Raw genomic sequence first — 16,093 nt, 5'->3', positions numbered from 1 at the left:
TCATTCCCGTCCGTTCCCGTGGACCCGTCCGTGTGTGACCCGTGCCAGAGAGAAAGATGAGAGGCGCAATGACGGCGATTTTCTTGGGACGCTTTTGCAGGCCGTACAGTAGCGCCACACATCCACTTTCAGAAATTGGAACTACGAGTCACATCCACTTTTCGATGCTGTCGATGAGAATTTGGTTCATCGTGCTATGTATACATCCACTTTTCGATATTGTCGGTCTTTGGTGGTTCGTGTTGTCATAAACCACCAAAGACTGACAATGGCGACAAATATCGTGTTGACACTTGACACAAACGGCGCAGGCCGGCGCGCGGCGCGCACCTGGATCTCGTCGCTAAAGTCACTAGATTTTAACAAAGTACCCAGGCGTCGCCACGGCCCCGTGCGCACGCGCCGCGCGAAAACCGTTGCCATGGTAACGCCGCCGGATGTTGGTGTGTTCGTTCGTGCGCGTGGCGCGGGGACTGCGGGGGCCCGGCCCGGCGACCCCGGCGTTTCCTGCGACGAGGCTTCACGCCATTTGTCGATTGTCGAGAGTCTGCCGAGGAAACGGGGCGCGTGGCGACGCATTTCGTTTTCTGTCCGACACAGATCCACGGTCGAGGGACTTTGGCGATGAGCGATATCGAGGTGAGTGCCGCGAGAAGTCGCGGATCCTCGCGCAACCGACTCGCGAACCGTCGTCGCGTGAATCACGCGATCACGCGACGAAATAACGCGACTCGGCACGGCCATTATATCGATCCGGCGGCGCAGTTCCTACACTCCCAGCCATTATCGGTACGATCGGTACCGCGCGCACGCGGCACGCGGCGTTCGCGATGACTCGTTCGCTGCCGTTAATTGCGGAATGTGTCTTGAAAAAATGTGCAATGTCGAATTCCCGACGACGACGATTCGCCGACGATGATTTTGATCTCGGCGAAAGCGCTTTATAAGGTTATAAACGTGAATAGCTGAATCGCGATTGGTCGGTCGCGCTCGTATGTTTAGAATATGTGCGATTGTTACCCTTGGCAACATTCGCTATTTAGAAAATTTAATTAATTCTAAGGCCCGGTTTCACCAACGTGATTTAATCTAATCGGTCGATTAAACTCACTCTTCGTCTCTTTCTAGGGGAACAGTTGGAAAGAGACGAAGAGTGAGTTTAATCGACCGATTAGATTAAATCACGTTGGTGAAACCGGGCCTAATTTGATTTGATGTGTGTGTGTGTGTATGTATATATATATATATATATATATATATATATATATATATATATATATATATATATACACACACACATATATATGTATACATATGTATTTATTCTGATGAAAATGAAATGTTTCCGCAAAGGCTTTTTGATCTGAAGTTCAATCTACGAGAAGTTCTTTATTTGTCTTTATTAGCTTGTGATATATTTGTTTATATAGAATGCCAAACATTGTCATACCTTGGAAAGTTACAAGTTATCTTTTGGAATAAAGCTTACATTACTCAATGAAGAACTCGGTTCTGTCCTCTTAGACATTGAACCGCATTGAACATTCTGTTTTCCATTTGCAAATTTATCGTAAGTTTTAAATATTGCTTAACATTTCAATATTAGACACACGAAGACTTATAATTTAACATTTAAATGCATTTATATTTATTGAAGTATTAATTAATACTTTTTATTTCTTCTATATGTGTGTGAAAGATATGTGTATTCTTGCAATGGAGTTAAGGAGAGTGGTTGCTCAAATTAATCCGATAAGAATTAATTCAAAATGGAGTATATTTGTCTGTGGGAATCTGTATCCTGAAGTGTTGAAAACAATTGTCCGCAAGGTTGTCAAGTAATTTAATTATTGAAGTTATACTCTTATATACACGGGCGACATAGCAAAAATGTTACGATACCTGTAATGTAACTCTCGAAAGCGTATTAAAAATGAAATTGTAAAAATAAAATAGCACATTGTAACTGTTTAAATATCAAATATTATACTTCTTCAATCTACTAATTCTTTGGTTGTTTGTAACTCCATTGTAAATATTTTTTTTTTATACGGAAGAAATAAAAGATATTAAAAAATACTCAAATAAATATAATATATTTAAATGTTAAATTAAATGTGTTTTTATATGTGTATAATATTATCATGTGCGTATAATTCATGTGTGTTAAATATTATCACATTTTTTTATGTCCTATTTCTTAAATTTAATTTATCGTGTAAAATGTAATGACGATTCAATTTTTTATCTTTGTATATGCATGATATAACTTGTGGTAACGGTTGTTTTGTAATTTGCAGAGAAGTGGCAGTCGCAGTGCAAGCCCCCGTCGACCACGAACTGCGGACGGTGGCCTAAGAGACTCGCGATCGCATTCGAGATCGCGTAAGTCGCGCGAGCGGAAGGAGCACAAAGAGGTCAACAAATACTCGAGGTCGCGTAGTCGATCCGCGTCACGCGGCCGCAAGTCGTATCGGGGCAGCAAGTATACCGTTGGTCACCGCAGTAGCCGCAGCCGAAGTCGTTCGCCGTACCGCGGCGGTCGTTACTCCCGTAGTAGATCTCGCTCGTACTCGCGATCGCGGTACTCTCGCGACCGACACGTGTACCGGTCACACTCGCGCAGCCCGATGTCGTCGAGGCGGCGGCACATTGGTAATCGCGACAATCCTTGCCCTTCCCGTTGCCTAGGTGTCTTCGGACTCTCAATTTTCACGACTGAACAGCAAATCCAACATATATTCGCGCGATATGGCCCAGTGGAACGAGTACAGGTCGTTATCGATGCAAAGGTACGTGAGACTTGACGTAGTCATGTATGTTTATTCATATATTAATATAGTACGCGACAGTCCCCACATAGGTGTTTACACTGGGGAACAATAAAGCTGCGCCAGAAATTTAGAACGTTCGTTATTAAGAGACACATGATACGTTAAAGGCTTCTGGCCACATAATTACATATTAATATAAATCTACGTGTAAGTTAGAAGTTAGTACAACTTAGTGATAGCGCAGTTTAATGGTACCACATGTGTTTCATATTTACAGACTGGACGCTCTAGAGGATTTTGCTTTGTATATTTCGAATCGTCCGAGGATGCTAAAGTGGCTAAAGACCAATGCACCGGCATGGAAATTGACGGGAGACGAATCAGAGTAGACTTCTCTATTACGCAACGCGCTCATACTCCTACTCCGGGAATATACATGGGAAAACCTACGCATCTGCACGACAGAAGCTGGGATGCTCCGAGACGTAGAGAGTAAGTCGTCTAAGTCCTCTCGAAATAATGAGTCAAAAAAATAATTGCATTATTTCTTTTTTCCGTTTTTTAATTCTTTATTTTTTTTAAACTGAAAACAATAGAGTTAGCTACAGAGGAAGTTATCGTCGCTCACCCAGCCCATACTACAGCCGTCGACGTTCGCGTTACGACCGCTCTAGATCGCGCTCCTATTCGCCGCGTAAGTACAACGTCCATTTAAATTTGAAATTTGCAATATAAGCTGTCTACATGGATATATGTGTCTCATTCCTGTACTAAATTTATGTTGGAACGCGAGATTATACGTCTATATCCAGGGTGTTTCAAGGATAATAAAGTTGCATGAAAGTTCGTGAAAAATTAATCGATAAAAAAAATTAATAAAAGTGCATGCCATTTTTTTATAAAGTAGTTTCTTAAATATAAAGGTTTAAGGTATAACCAATCGTAAGCATTGATTAAAAAGTCATCTGTCCGTGTGTCGTGCGTGCAATGGTATTAGATAATTAGATGTCAAACAAAACGTTGCCGCTGTACGCATACTACCGCACGATCATACTTTTTAACCAATGGATTGATTATACCTTAAACCTTTATATTTGAGAAACTACTCTATAAAAGAAACGGCATGCCTTTTTATTACTTAATTTTTTACGAACTTTTATGCTGCAATTTTATTATCCTCGATTTTCGGGACACTGTATATATATAAAACTGCAAATTATCTAGCAAAAACTTCATATTTTCGTAATTTCTTGCACAACGGTGCTTACTGTAATGTACGTTTATTTCTCTTACCTCACTTTTTTGTTTTACCGAACACTTTACACGAAAATTTTACGTGGAGAAGAATTCTCGCATGTTTCATAACGTTTATTTTTTTAGAGAAAGACATGACTTCTCATCATAATTCTTTGTTACGGCCGGGCATCTTACTGTGTAATATACATTAATTAACTGCTTTCTTGAAGATATTTATGAAAATTATAAAATCTAAAAGAAATTAATATGTTACGTAAAATATTGGGGGGGAAAAAAAAGAAAACAATTAAAATACTTAATATATATCGATGCTGCTTACTATTAATTTCAAGAGACGATTTTGCACGCGATATATTTTATTACGTTGAAAAACGTCGCGTCGAGCCATTTACAATATAATACTTCTTTCGGATTCATATTTTCGTAGACCGCTTATATTTCTAATCGAAACGGTATAACGTTAATTGGATTACAAAGTAAGCACTTAAGTTAGCAAGAAATCGGCAGACGGGAGCATCAGAGAAATGCGCTCGATAAATCGTACGGTAGTAGCTAAGCAGCAATCCGTAACTTGCGTAAACAATCATGGTTTTTTTGTTGCTTAATGAATTTCAGGACGCTATTAGTCATGCAAGTGATGCGAGGCCAGGTCCTTTCGGAAGATCCGATGAGTTTGACCCAAATATTTCGTCAACGGGTCAAAATTATGAAATTAACAAAATCACATTATATTACTATTCTTACCTTACCTAATCCTGCATCCGTATGCAGATATACAATCTCGCAAGCGTTTTAGTTACACTACTATAAACAGTATCGATAACACTATTGACGAAAAAAAAAATGTAAAATGTAGTAAAGTGTAGCATACCGTTTGCACGAAAACCAGTAAGGTTAGAATAGATGTAAAACCTTATTTTCATAAGTTTATATCTCTTCCTCTTAATGTTATGAAGATAAGGTTTCAATTGTGTAATAATACAGGCTATAATGTGAGCTGGAATATAATTGAGTGCTCGATATTTGTGTTGTCTCTAGCTTACAGTTGTATTCCAGCCGTTGACTAGGATCTTTTAAAAAATGTGAAAAATTCTCTCTTAACGAAAAAAAAATAAAGTAAACCTAAATAAATAAAGCAGGAAAACGAAACGCAAAGATATAAAAAAAAGAAAAAAAAATAACGAGCTTTGGTACAAGTAAGTTCTCTAACCTGTTTGTTTGTTTATAAGGTTTTGAATCAAGAGGTATTGGATGATAGAGGGAAGTTTGAAGTTTCACTCTGAAAAAATGAGTTTTGAAAAGTCGAAGACAAGATATTTGAAGACACGTTTATCTTGCTCGCATTGTCAAGAGTCAGAAGGTTTTCTCGGTTGCTTGTGACAAAGAATATGATCTGCAATTCATTTCCGGCTGAGAAGCCTCAAGCCTAGAAGAAAACGTCAAGTAGTGCAAGCCCGAAGACAGAATCGAGTTGATCGTCAGACCCCCGACCGGGACGGAGTTCATTTTGGTTGGGGGTGAAAACAGGGCCGAACGTGTTTCCGAAAAATATTCAAGAAGTTCATCGAAAAATCTTTCGTAGAATAGGGACGAGCGTAAGGTGCTCCCAGACCTTTATACCGATCATATTCTTTATCAGTTGGTTTGGTTGCCACACGCTATTTTATTCGCTCTAGAGAACTGCATGTACATATACATATATATATATATATATATATATATATATATGCTTATATGCAACACCTCTACATATACATACGTGAAAATAAAGATAAAAGTCCGTGTACCTCCTTTATCACATCCTCTCCCTCCACCATCCTGAGACCTCCGTTTCCTCCAAGAAGACCTCGGGTATTATGAATTTTACCTAGTGGTAATAGGACTATCATAGCATTTTTGTCAATAAATGTTGTTTCTACCACAATCTACTTTGATCCCTTCCTTTTTTGTGGTTTCTCTTTTTTACATTGCGGATATTGGTGCGTAACACGCGAATCGCTTTTTACACTTAGGATAAAATTAATGCTGCGGATTGATTCCTTCCCGCGATATCCCTGCGCGTTTATCATTGCCTTTGCAAATCTCTGAGGTCTTGTAGAAGTGTATAGCGGAAGTCCATTTGTCGGGACTCGGTCTGAATTTTAATGCCAATAAAATCAGCTTCCAGCAAAGTAATTGCCTTTTTGATTCTAATCCCCATGGATCACCAGGTGTTTCCACAGAATTTAAGGTCCACGTCCATTATGTAGCTAAAAACTTTATTTTAAGCGATTCTGTTAATTGAATTAATCTTTGTTCGTCCTAGGAATTGTATTCCTATTTTTAAATTCATATTTCAAGATATCGAGAAAATAACAATCGAGCCATCGAAAGTCGAACATCGATCGATCGATATTGTATGCAGTATGCACCCGTTTACGGTACGTAAACGCGCGACCTATACGACACACGTGAATATTGACATTCTGAAAGTAAACAAGCTTGCGCGATCGGTTGCGACTTCGCGTGAAGGACGAATTTTCGGAGATGCAAAAGGCGAAGAAGAAAGGCAAGCCGCAACAACCTCCCTCGTCCGTCGCCGAGCCCGCGCCCGCGGAGTCGCTGACGGACGAGGACGCGGGCAAGGACTTCGGGACTCTGATGAACGCGCCGCTCTCGAAAGGCGGGCACTTCGTCTTCAAGTCGGAGAAGGCCTGGACCGTCGACTCGTCGGAGTACTCGGAATTCTTCACCCTGAACCTGAAGGAGGTGTCGGCCGCGATTGACTGCGTTCCGTTCAACGAATACGTCGACGTGCCTGACAGGTACTACGTAGTAAGTACTCGTGGAGACACTTGAGATACAAGTGATACACTTTAATCGTAAGGACCTGGAGCAGAATAGCTAACTTATAAGACAGTGTGTTTTGTACTTAAAATCTTTGTTCAGAGTGTAACGCACAATACTGGTCTTGCGTCACACGTCTTGTTCATATGCACGAAGTGTCAATATTTGTAAGACTTGAGACACAAAACAGTATTGTGTGTTATACTAAAAACAAAAATTTAAAGCGTAAAACATTGTCTTAGAATTATAAGTCAGCTATTCTGCTCAGGCCCCAAGAGATATTCAAGAATACGTAAAGAGATATCGACACCAATCGCACGAATGACTCCCGATCGAACGACCGATTAATTCGACGATTTGCATATTGATTCTAGAGCGATCAGTTGACGAGTATCTACAACGATGCTGAGAGAAGCAAGGCGGCTTACAGCGCAATTCTGGATGAACTGATCAAGGAGAACGCGAAGCAGACTGACCAATCGAAAGATACGAAGTCAACGACAAACGTGAAACCAGAAAACAATCTCGATCATTTAGAAAAAGATCCGGATTCTTTAGGCGATATAGAGGAAGATCTAGATTTTTTATTGTCTCTAAAGGAACCTCTCCCGAGCACCGTGACAGAAATCGCCCAGCCCACGTCGCTATCTACGTCTCATAGCAGTGGTAAGATCTTAGATTGAAACAAGTATTTCAGCATTCTCCACTTTAGTAGTTTTGTTTTCGCAATTTTTGTTCCGAAAATTATGAGGCCAAGTTTCCGTCTTTAAAAAGATAATTGTAAACGTACAATTTGCAATTAGACTAGTTTTCTGCAATGCGATGAAAGATTTATATCGTAGACATTCATCGACGATTTGTTGCAGATTCCAAAACAAAGTCGAAGAACATTCCGAATAAACCAATTGAATTGGACCTAGAAAAATGGCTAGACTCTGTTTTAGATGACTAATTTTCCTATATTATTGTGAAAAGACTGAGAACAAAGGAAAAGTAACAAAGTAGATAATGTAAAATTATAAAAAGGTCGTTTATTTGACACATATAACGTGTAAAGAATTATATTTTTATGATTAAAAAATTATATGAATCTATATCTTGTTTTTACATTAAAAAATATACATTATATATTATAATAAACATATATATATATATATATATATATATATATATATATATGTATTAAATGCATTTTAAAGAGTAACTCATACTTATAGCTACCTCACAGCTTGTTAAAATGCAGTGAAGATGTTAGTCTTTGAACTTTTTTGTAAGAAATACATGCACGTAGTCATATACTACAAGCATAATGGCACCGCCTGGACCTAATCTCAGCACCTTTGGCACCAAGCCTTTGTACAAGGCTCTAAATCTAGAATGCAGATTTGACGAGTGAGCGATCTCGAGCTCAAGTGCAACGATATTGGTAAGTAAAACGTTTGTAAATACCCTTCTCTCTTGTAAACGACACGCATGGTGTTCAGTGTCCCTTTGTATTGCGTCTTACCGTCTTGTGGTCCCTGAATGCGACTTTTAGCCACGTCAAACGGTATGTTTAAACAGGAAGCGACGGTACCCGACACGAATCCTATAGCAACCTGGAAAATTTTTGAGTACACATTACAAACCGATGGGACAACGTGCAATTTTGTACACATACGTCCCGTGTTGAGTCACGCAAAACTGAACGATTACTTTAGTTAAGAATTCCAGCCAAGGTTCTTTACTGGCCGGTATATATCCTTTAACAGAATGATAAAAACCAAAATAAAATGAATTGAACACCGCATTTCTCATTACGGTGGCTGAAAGCCCTTTGTTCAGACCGTTCAATCCATACTTTGAAATTATCTCTTTTGTCACTGCGACTGTTGACGGGCTTTCTTTGACGTGCTTTCGATTAGATTGTAGTTTTACTTTGACCACTTCGAAAGGATTAACTAATATAGCCTCTGTAACACCGGCAAAGAAACCAGCGCATGAGAATGTCTGCAACGATGCAACTTTTTTTTATTTTGCAAGTAATTAGCAAAAGCAAATTATAACAATCGTATTAGAGTAATTACCAACGGAGTGGGTGCACTAGCGCCGAATAAGAAAAACTGTTTGTATTGCTCAAATGTGAAAAACTAAAAGAAAACGTTTTTATAAATAAAAATAAATGCTAGACTTTTCCATTTGCACGTTTATACATCGAGCAATGGACTTACTTTAACTGCACGTTTGGGAGTTTCTACGAGTATCGGGGGCAAAATTCCCTTCCAAAACGCTGGTAATCCTTCAGTCTTGTACATTTTAGTCATACAATCCCGAATTCCTATATTAATAATATTAATTAGCTAATGCATGACGCGATACAAATGTTTTAATGCTATATATATATAAGTACCCGTATAATATAATGGATCTGACTTTGTTGTCTTCACTTGGAGCTGAAAACGCGTTTTAACAAGATCCATTGGATGCATTATGCAAACTTCGATGAAACCTGCCGATCCACCAGCACCAATCTGGATGGCAGCCTCTTTTAAGAGATTCTCCGTGGTATCGCGCGTCATTTTTGCAGTCTCGATAAACGGATCGTCCGATTGATATAAAAAATACGGGAAAAATAATCAAAATATATTATTTTTCACGTCAACGTAATACAATACTCTACGTTGTCGTTTGCTCGCTGCAGGTTGCATCTGAAAATAAATAAGTCAATTTTTCAATTTCTTCCGCTGTTGTAAAATTGTAAATAATATGTGCCGTATTACAGTAGCGAATAGTTATTCTTGTGCTCTTGAATCGTTTGACGTTGCATCACTTATTCTTACCAGCTTGGTTTAACGGATGAAATGGAATAATATATGTGCTATCTTCTCCAGTGAGACATCAGAATGCGCCGATACCAGCACTTTTGACGTATAAATTAAAGTTTCTCTATTTTCCCAACCGACACCTGATCTTGATCAGAGTTCCCGTCAGCGTGATCCATACTGCGTGCAAGAAATCTGGAGAACACCACGACCTAAAAATAATGTTTGTTGAGTTGGGATCTATTTTTAGAACTCAGAAAAGAATCCTAACCTTCAATGCAATGATTAATACTTATTCGCATAGAGCTTATACAATTTTTTATTTGCAAACACATCCACAACTGTGTGATCTACAGTGTATATGTAAATATGTATTGAGATGCTTCATTATTAATACAATTAACATATATATAAAATTGCACTTAAATTGTTTTGTAGCTTGCATGGTTCGATTAATATGAGAATTAAACGATTTCTATAATTATTCATGTAAAACAAAGTTGACTATCGGCTCGTGTCATCAAATAATAATTATATTTTCTGGTAATAATTAAAGATTTATTTTATATATATGTATATAAATTTTTTTATTTAGTGTGTATAAAAATACATATATGCATGTATATTATTGTTAATAAAAGACAAAATATATATATAGAGGTATGTGACAGGGTTTTTTTACTCGATAGACATGCTTCACAAAAATCTCGATAACGTTTTATCAATTTCATAAATAATTCGACGAGATCGTCACCTTTATCCGTGTGCATATGCAAATACACGTTATTATTATGCAGACCTTTCTAGAGCGGGAGAACACGTATGTACAAAACGGCAAATTCTACCCGGTAAATTTAGCTAATAAAGAAAACATATCGTCGTTCCAAGTTTACAACTATTATTATATGCGATCGAATAGAACTTTCCCACTCTTGCGCACGCATTCCGACTGCGACGGTGCCCGCGATCCCAATAAACGTGGTAAAATTTTCGTATAACACGCGAGAATTTATACTTACGACAATCGGCATGCATCAATTAAGTTAATATCCCGCACGGATTCGCGACGAATCGACGACTCATCGCGAGCGTGTGTCATCATCGCGTTCGTTATCTAACCGCGTTGCATAATTGAACGATTGGAGAAATTCTCTTTTTCTTTTTGCGTTTCTTCGCGACGTTCGCGATAAGCGAGCGCGTTTGCCCATTCTACAATAGCCGTAAAAGTATGTTTTAAGACGTAAGCAGTAAAAATCGACCAACTACAGCCGATCATTCTCGGATTGTAAAAATCCCATTATAGTCAATAGCTTACTGCTTACGTCAGAAATGCATACTTTACGAGATCGTCGACAATGCAAAGTGGACGACCGGATGAATAAAAAGAAAAAGGGAAAGAAAACAAAATAAACAACGAGACGTCGAGCCAAGTTTTTCGCGTGGCTCGCGCGGCGGCTCTTACTTTTTTTTTTTTCTTCTTACAAGTTAGTTAAGACGTATCAAGTAAAAGAACGTCGGACGATCGCGACAAAGCGTTCTTTCATCCCCGCTGATTTCCGCGATCACGTGACACCCTTTATTATCTTTCCAAACATGCGTTAGTATGCATGCATGCATCTCTCTCTCTCTCTCTCTCTCTCTCTCTCTCTCTCTCTCTCTCTCTCTCTCTATTCGCTATTTTAACGTCCACTTTGACGCTCGCCAATGAATTACGTCTATTTCGATCGCTTGGTTCGACGTTTCCAAGCATAGTTCCGCCACACGCACACGCGTCCGTCAAACAGTCAGACGGTCCGGAGACCCGAGTGGCGGACAGTGGACAGTGGACACTTGGACAGTTTCGCAACGCCGGATTATCGACCGTCTCTCGCTCGCTCCTTCTCCAATCACCTTTGTACCCCGCCGCGAGCCGCGAGGCGCGAGGCGCGAATACGTTCGCGAGTGTCTCGAGACGTACCTACTTAAGCGCCGAGCGCACGTTATCGCCCAATGACTCGCCGGCGCACGCACCAACGCTAATTCGCTCCCCGACGGCGGGGCCTCGCCTCGTATTCACGGATGTAAAAAGTCGCGCCGTCAATTTCGCTCCTGGCACCTGGCAGTCCGCCGCCGTCGCCGCGCGACGACGACGACTCTTCCGGTTCCTCGCTGCTGCTAGACGTAGACGTCTTGTCCATTATATTCGATCGTTCGTCCCGTCATCATGTCGTCCACGCAAAACAGCGTGAGACAGCGAAAGGTACGTAACGATTCCATCGACGATCGTTCGTTCGTTCCGTTGATCGCCGCGTGTCTCGCGTCTCGCGTCTCGCGTCTTCTTCCATGATTCGTGAATCGAGAGGCGCGTGGACGCGCGAGAGCGGAGCGAAGCGAGTACGTCGCACGCATACGCACGCACGCGAGACGTCGCGAGATCGGGGTTCGAAGTTCGAATTTCGAACCGTGCCTCCTCATCGCGTCACGTGATCGTCGTTGACACGCGCGACGAGCGCGCAACGCGCAATTGCGCTCGAAGGGCGCGCGACGCACGCGGCGTCGCGGCAGGCGGCAGGCGCTCCCCGCCGTACGAGGCTCTCTGGTTTTTTTTACATGACGTCCATGACGAGCACCCGTCGCCCGGCGGAGATCGTACGGGTCGCCCTAGATGCGATACACGCTCGTGAGTGTAGAAACGATGCGGAGAGATACGAGGGAAAGAGCGTGTGTGTGCTTCCCCGCGTGGCGCTCGGTCGCGCTGCTCCCCCCGGCGAGGTTATTGTTTAACGTCGACCGTTTTCCCCCCTGCGTCGTTTCAGAGTGACCTCGAGCGAATTAACCACAATTGACTCGATTGGCGATCGACCTAGGATGACCTTGACAACGAACTCCATGTTGACTTTAATCGACGTTGGATGAAACTCCTGCTATAAGTACCTCGATATACCTCAACGAGGAATGACGAGGATATGGCACGATCAATTTCTTATCGTTCGACACGTGAAAAGGGAGATTAGATTAGATTAGAGGTGATGGGATTATGTAATTGGATATAGGAAATGTCAGTATTTATTTTCCGCTATTTGCTATATTTTCATACCTATTCCGCATTAGAGATTGCGCGAGCGCAATTCTATGAATTAATCGCCAAGTGGAGTTTGATCAAAGTCATCCGGGTCGATACCTGTTTACTTAAGTGTTTGGTGATGACAAAGAGAATGATTTTTTTGTCTATATATATATGTGGAGAGAAAGATCCAAGACGGTAGATCGTATAATCAGAAATTTTGCCGCAGATAATTCGGATTGAATTGAATTAATCAGATTTAATTGAATAATCATCATCGATTTTAAAGATATATTCCAAGAATGGATGATTTGAGATCCATCAGAATCATCGAGAAGATATATTCCTTTACGCTTGTAACCGTTGTCCCGAATACGTTGCAACGGGATTTGTACGCGATACGTATATACCTAATCATTTTTCAAGTATTTCTCGTTCGAACAGGGTTGCGGGTGATACAAACGTGTAACGTGTTGCAAATCTAGGTGTAAACTTTCTTACGGTAAACAATACAAGTGAACTCGATCGACAGAAATAGATAGAATTTTGTAGTGAAGTTCTCTCGCTGATAATCGTCCTGTGTCTTTCAGCTGAGAACTGAAGAACGTGAAGAGGAGCGCGACAATGAATTGGCATCCTACCAGAAGAAAACCACCGGCCAGCCGGGAAGGAAGTACTTCGCGACGCTGGTGGTGCTTGGCACACTGTTCCTAGGTTACATAGCCATAGCGAACGACTTGAAACCCATCGGGATAGGCAGCAAGGCTATCGACACCCTAGCGTTCTCGTTTAATTTACAAAAGCCGTTCTACGTGGTCGTGATCGACGCTGGATCTACCGGTAGCCGCGTATTAGCGTTCAGCTTTCACGAGTCCATTCTCAATGGGAATTTGGTGCTGGATAACGAGCTGTTCAAGGAGATAAAACCTGGATTGAGCGCGTTCGCCGACAAACCGGAGGACGCCGCGAGATCTCTGACTACGCTTCTGAACGAAGCGAAGACGGTGATCCCGCAATCGGAATGGCCTCGCACGTTGCTGACGATGAAGGCCACGGCGGGACTGAGATTGTTGCCGGAGCGCAAAGCCCGCGCCATCCTAGAGGAGTGCAGAAAGCTGTTTGAAACGTCCGGATTCCAGATCGCGAGAAACTCCATCTCCATAATGGAAGGCACGGACGAGGGGATCTTCTCCTGGTTCACCGTCAATTTCTTACTCGATCGTTTGAACTCGCTCGGCTCTCAAACCACCGTGGCAGCGTTGGATCTCGGCGGTGGCTCGACGCAGGTCACGTTCCAGCCTGACAGCGCCCAGGCCAAGAAATTGGGGAAGCACGTCTACTCCATCAATGTATTCAATCGCAACATGAGTCTTTACACGCACAGTTACTTAGGCATGGGTCTAATGGCCGCCAGAAAGGCGATTTTGACTTACGACGTGAATCTTGAGGATACAAATTCCAAAGTTCCCATAGAGGTACATTCCGAGTGCGTCAATCCGATCGTATCTGCCGAATGGTCTTATCACGGGCGCGATTACAGAGTGAAAGGTCCGATAAACGGCACGTACAAAGTGGTGAAAACGCAAAACTTTGCCGGCGGAGACGAGAACAAGCCGATAGTACGTTTTGCCGAATGTTTAAAGATAATAGAAAAGTATGTCGGCACTCTCACGGAAAGACCAATAGGTTTGAAGGATCGCGAAGTATATGCATTTTCATACTACTTTGAACGTGCGACAGAGGTAAGGATTCAAAAAGTTACGGAATGTTGAACGAATGATTCTCATTTTTTCACATATATTTGATCAACTATTAATTTAACGATGCAAAAGTAAAAAATTAGAGATATTCTTTAGACTTGTACGAATGTCGAGCGAGATATCGACTTATTTGATATTAAAAAGCAAATATCTCTTAACATATAAATTATAAACTATAACTGCTACGATGACAGAAATATAAGAAATATTTGTACTGTTAATTTTTCAGGTAGCATTGATAGATCCATTTATGGGTGGACGGGTGCAACTGAGTTCATTTTTGAAGCAAGCCATGGAGACGTGCGATTATCCCAATACGGATCAACCGTTCATGTGTTTAGATTTAACATTCATTTATGTTCTGCTAAAAGATGGATTTGGCCTGGAACCGTCGACTAAGCTACACGTAAGTAAAGATTACGTATCGCGATATTATTTTCATCCTGTGAGAATATCTTCGGAGATAACAAAGTATTTTCAATTCTTATAGCTTTACAAGAAGATCAATGGCCACGAATTAAGTTGGGCACTGGGAGCCGCGTTCAATGTTCTCCAAAATGGACTTTGACGTTTTATCGTTGCACTATTGTTAGATAAGTTTTTATTCCAGATCTGTACTTTAAAAAGACAAAGCAACGGAGGAACGTACAATTGTGAGACAGAAGAGACGCGTAAAAAAATAGTATTGACGAGACTTGACATTTCTTGTATAAAAACTGTGGATTTGGCGAAACATTTGATAATTGCCGACGCACAATTGCCTAATCGTACAACCTGTCTCCCACGATTTAAAGGAAAGCAGTATTTGATATATATTTTAGGGGTATAATATATTTTTATCTCAAGTATCGTGTTATCTTATCTACTTAAAACGAAAGACATATCGCCGAGTATTTATGACAATTCTTTAATACGTCCGCAATTGTTTCACGTCGATGTGCGTTTAATGATTTTTTATAATCATTTCTTAATCTTGTGGAATGTATTTGCGATATAAATCAACGATAAAATCGATTCGCCTCAGCCATTGTATAAAATTGATCAAAGCGCGATTCGCTAACTGTAGAAAATGAGATGAGATTACACGAATGTATTCTCGCGGCGACATATCTGCTACGAAATCGTCACGTGAAACACGGAAACGGTATCTCTGACATATCTCGATGCACAAAAACCGCAGTTCTCATCGCAAATTTAGTACAAAAGCAGATTTTATCCCCAATGCTAACGTCTACCTGTTAAAGTATGCCAACAATTAATGTACATAACATTCGATTTTTGTATGTATCGCCGCATTGCGACATTTTATGGGATTCCTTCTACGATACCGCGTAGACGATTCCTCATATTTATTGTAACGCGTCCAGCAGGGCGATGTAATAAATTTGTATACACATTGCGTGTGTATAGATAGACAAATATTGTTGAGATAGTTCGTACGACCCAACATTCTACAATTATTCTACATACCATAAAAGAGGACACAATTTGCGTGTATGTAATATGTGTATATAGTGCCTTTAAAACGCCGTTTTTAAATAAAGCGTATGTGTGTCGTTACATAGAATTATATGTCGTCTTTTATCGTATCCGTTCGTATGTCCGTTTTGTATTTTATATTATTTAATTTTA

At 40.7% G+C, this 16,093-nt stretch overlaps 4 protein-coding genes across 14 annotated transcripts; 3 read left to right on the top strand and 1 right to left on the bottom strand.

Moving 5' to 3' along the window:
- The first annotated feature begins 478 nt into the window (after positions 1 to 478).
- On the top strand, positions 479 to 6,202 carry Tra2 (transformer 2). 5 transcript variants are annotated; one of them, XM_077411924.1, is made up of 5 exons: positions 479 to 639; positions 2,301 to 2,792; positions 3,052 to 3,266; positions 3,371 to 3,468; positions 5,261 to 6,202. In XM_077411924.1, exons 1-5 carry the CDS (start codon positions 625 to 627, stop codon positions 5,284 to 5,286), a joined length of 846 nt encoding a protein of 281 aa, XP_077268050.1. In that variant the 5' UTR covers positions 479 to 624; the 3' UTR covers positions 5,287 to 6,202. The 5 variants fall into 5 exon arrangements, with proteins under 5 accessions (XP_077268050.1, XP_077268047.1, XP_077268046.1 ...); XM_077411920.1 differs by lacking the exon at positions 479 to 639 and adding an exon at positions 790 to 948; XM_077411923.1 differs by lacking the exon at positions 479 to 639 and adding an exon at positions 791 to 948 and having other exon boundaries at positions 4,647 to 6,202.
- A 218-nt stretch (positions 6,203 to 6,420) lies between these two features.
- On the top strand, positions 6,421 to 7,951 carry LOC143900498 (uncharacterized). Its single transcript, XM_077411928.1, has 3 exons — positions 6,421 to 6,845; positions 7,232 to 7,523; positions 7,724 to 7,951. The coding sequence occupies exons 1-3, from the start codon at positions 6,558 to 6,560 to the stop codon at positions 7,807 to 7,809; spliced, it is 666 nt and encodes a 221-aa protein (XP_077268054.1). The 5' UTR covers positions 6,421 to 6,557; the 3' UTR covers positions 7,810 to 7,951.
- On the bottom strand, positions 7,869 to 11,752 carry LOC143900492 (mitochondrial 2-oxodicarboxylate carrier). 6 transcript variants are annotated; one of them, XM_077411917.1, is made up of 8 exons: positions 11,616 to 11,752; positions 9,677 to 9,870; positions 9,247 to 9,544; positions 9,068 to 9,174; positions 8,924 to 8,986; positions 8,553 to 8,846; positions 8,307 to 8,455; positions 7,869 to 8,229 (listed from the first exon to the last, which is right to left on the bottom strand). In XM_077411917.1, exons 3-8 carry the CDS (start codon positions 9,413 to 9,415, stop codon positions 8,109 to 8,111), a joined length of 903 nt encoding a protein of 300 aa, XP_077268043.1. In that variant the 5' UTR covers positions 9,416 to 9,544; positions 9,677 to 9,870; positions 11,616 to 11,752; the 3' UTR covers positions 7,869 to 8,108. The 6 variants fall into 6 exon arrangements, with proteins under 6 accessions (XP_077268043.1, XP_077268040.1, XP_077268039.1 ...); XM_077411914.1 differs by having other exon boundaries at positions 11,549 to 11,665; XM_077411913.1 differs by lacking the exon at positions 11,616 to 11,752 and adding an exon at positions 11,372 to 11,506 and having other exon boundaries at positions 9,247 to 9,545.
- LOC143900479 (ectonucleoside triphosphate diphosphohydrolase 5-like) lies at positions 11,750 to 16,028 on the top strand. 2 transcript variants are annotated; one of them, XM_077411887.1, is made up of 4 exons: positions 11,750 to 11,897; positions 13,292 to 14,443; positions 14,691 to 14,867; positions 14,952 to 16,028. In XM_077411887.1, exons 1-4 carry the CDS (start codon positions 11,862 to 11,864, stop codon positions 15,027 to 15,029), a joined length of 1,443 nt encoding a protein of 480 aa, XP_077268013.1. In that variant the 5' UTR covers positions 11,750 to 11,861; the 3' UTR covers positions 15,030 to 16,028. The 2 variants fall into 2 exon arrangements, with proteins under 2 accessions (XP_077268013.1, XP_077268014.1); XM_077411888.1 differs by lacking the exon at positions 11,750 to 11,897 and adding an exon at positions 12,162 to 12,317.
- Positions 16,029 to 16,093: the final 65 nt, after the last annotated feature.

This window comes from Temnothorax americanus, unplaced genomic scaffold (assembly GCF_048541705.1).
Source record: "Temnothorax americanus isolate GAGA-0224 unplaced genomic scaffold, ASM4854170v1 Scaffold3, whole genome shotgun sequence".
Lineage (NCBI taxonomy): Eukaryota > Metazoa > Arthropoda > Insecta > Hymenoptera > Formicidae > Temnothorax > Temnothorax americanus.
This window is presented reverse-complemented; position numbering and strand designations above follow the sequence as displayed.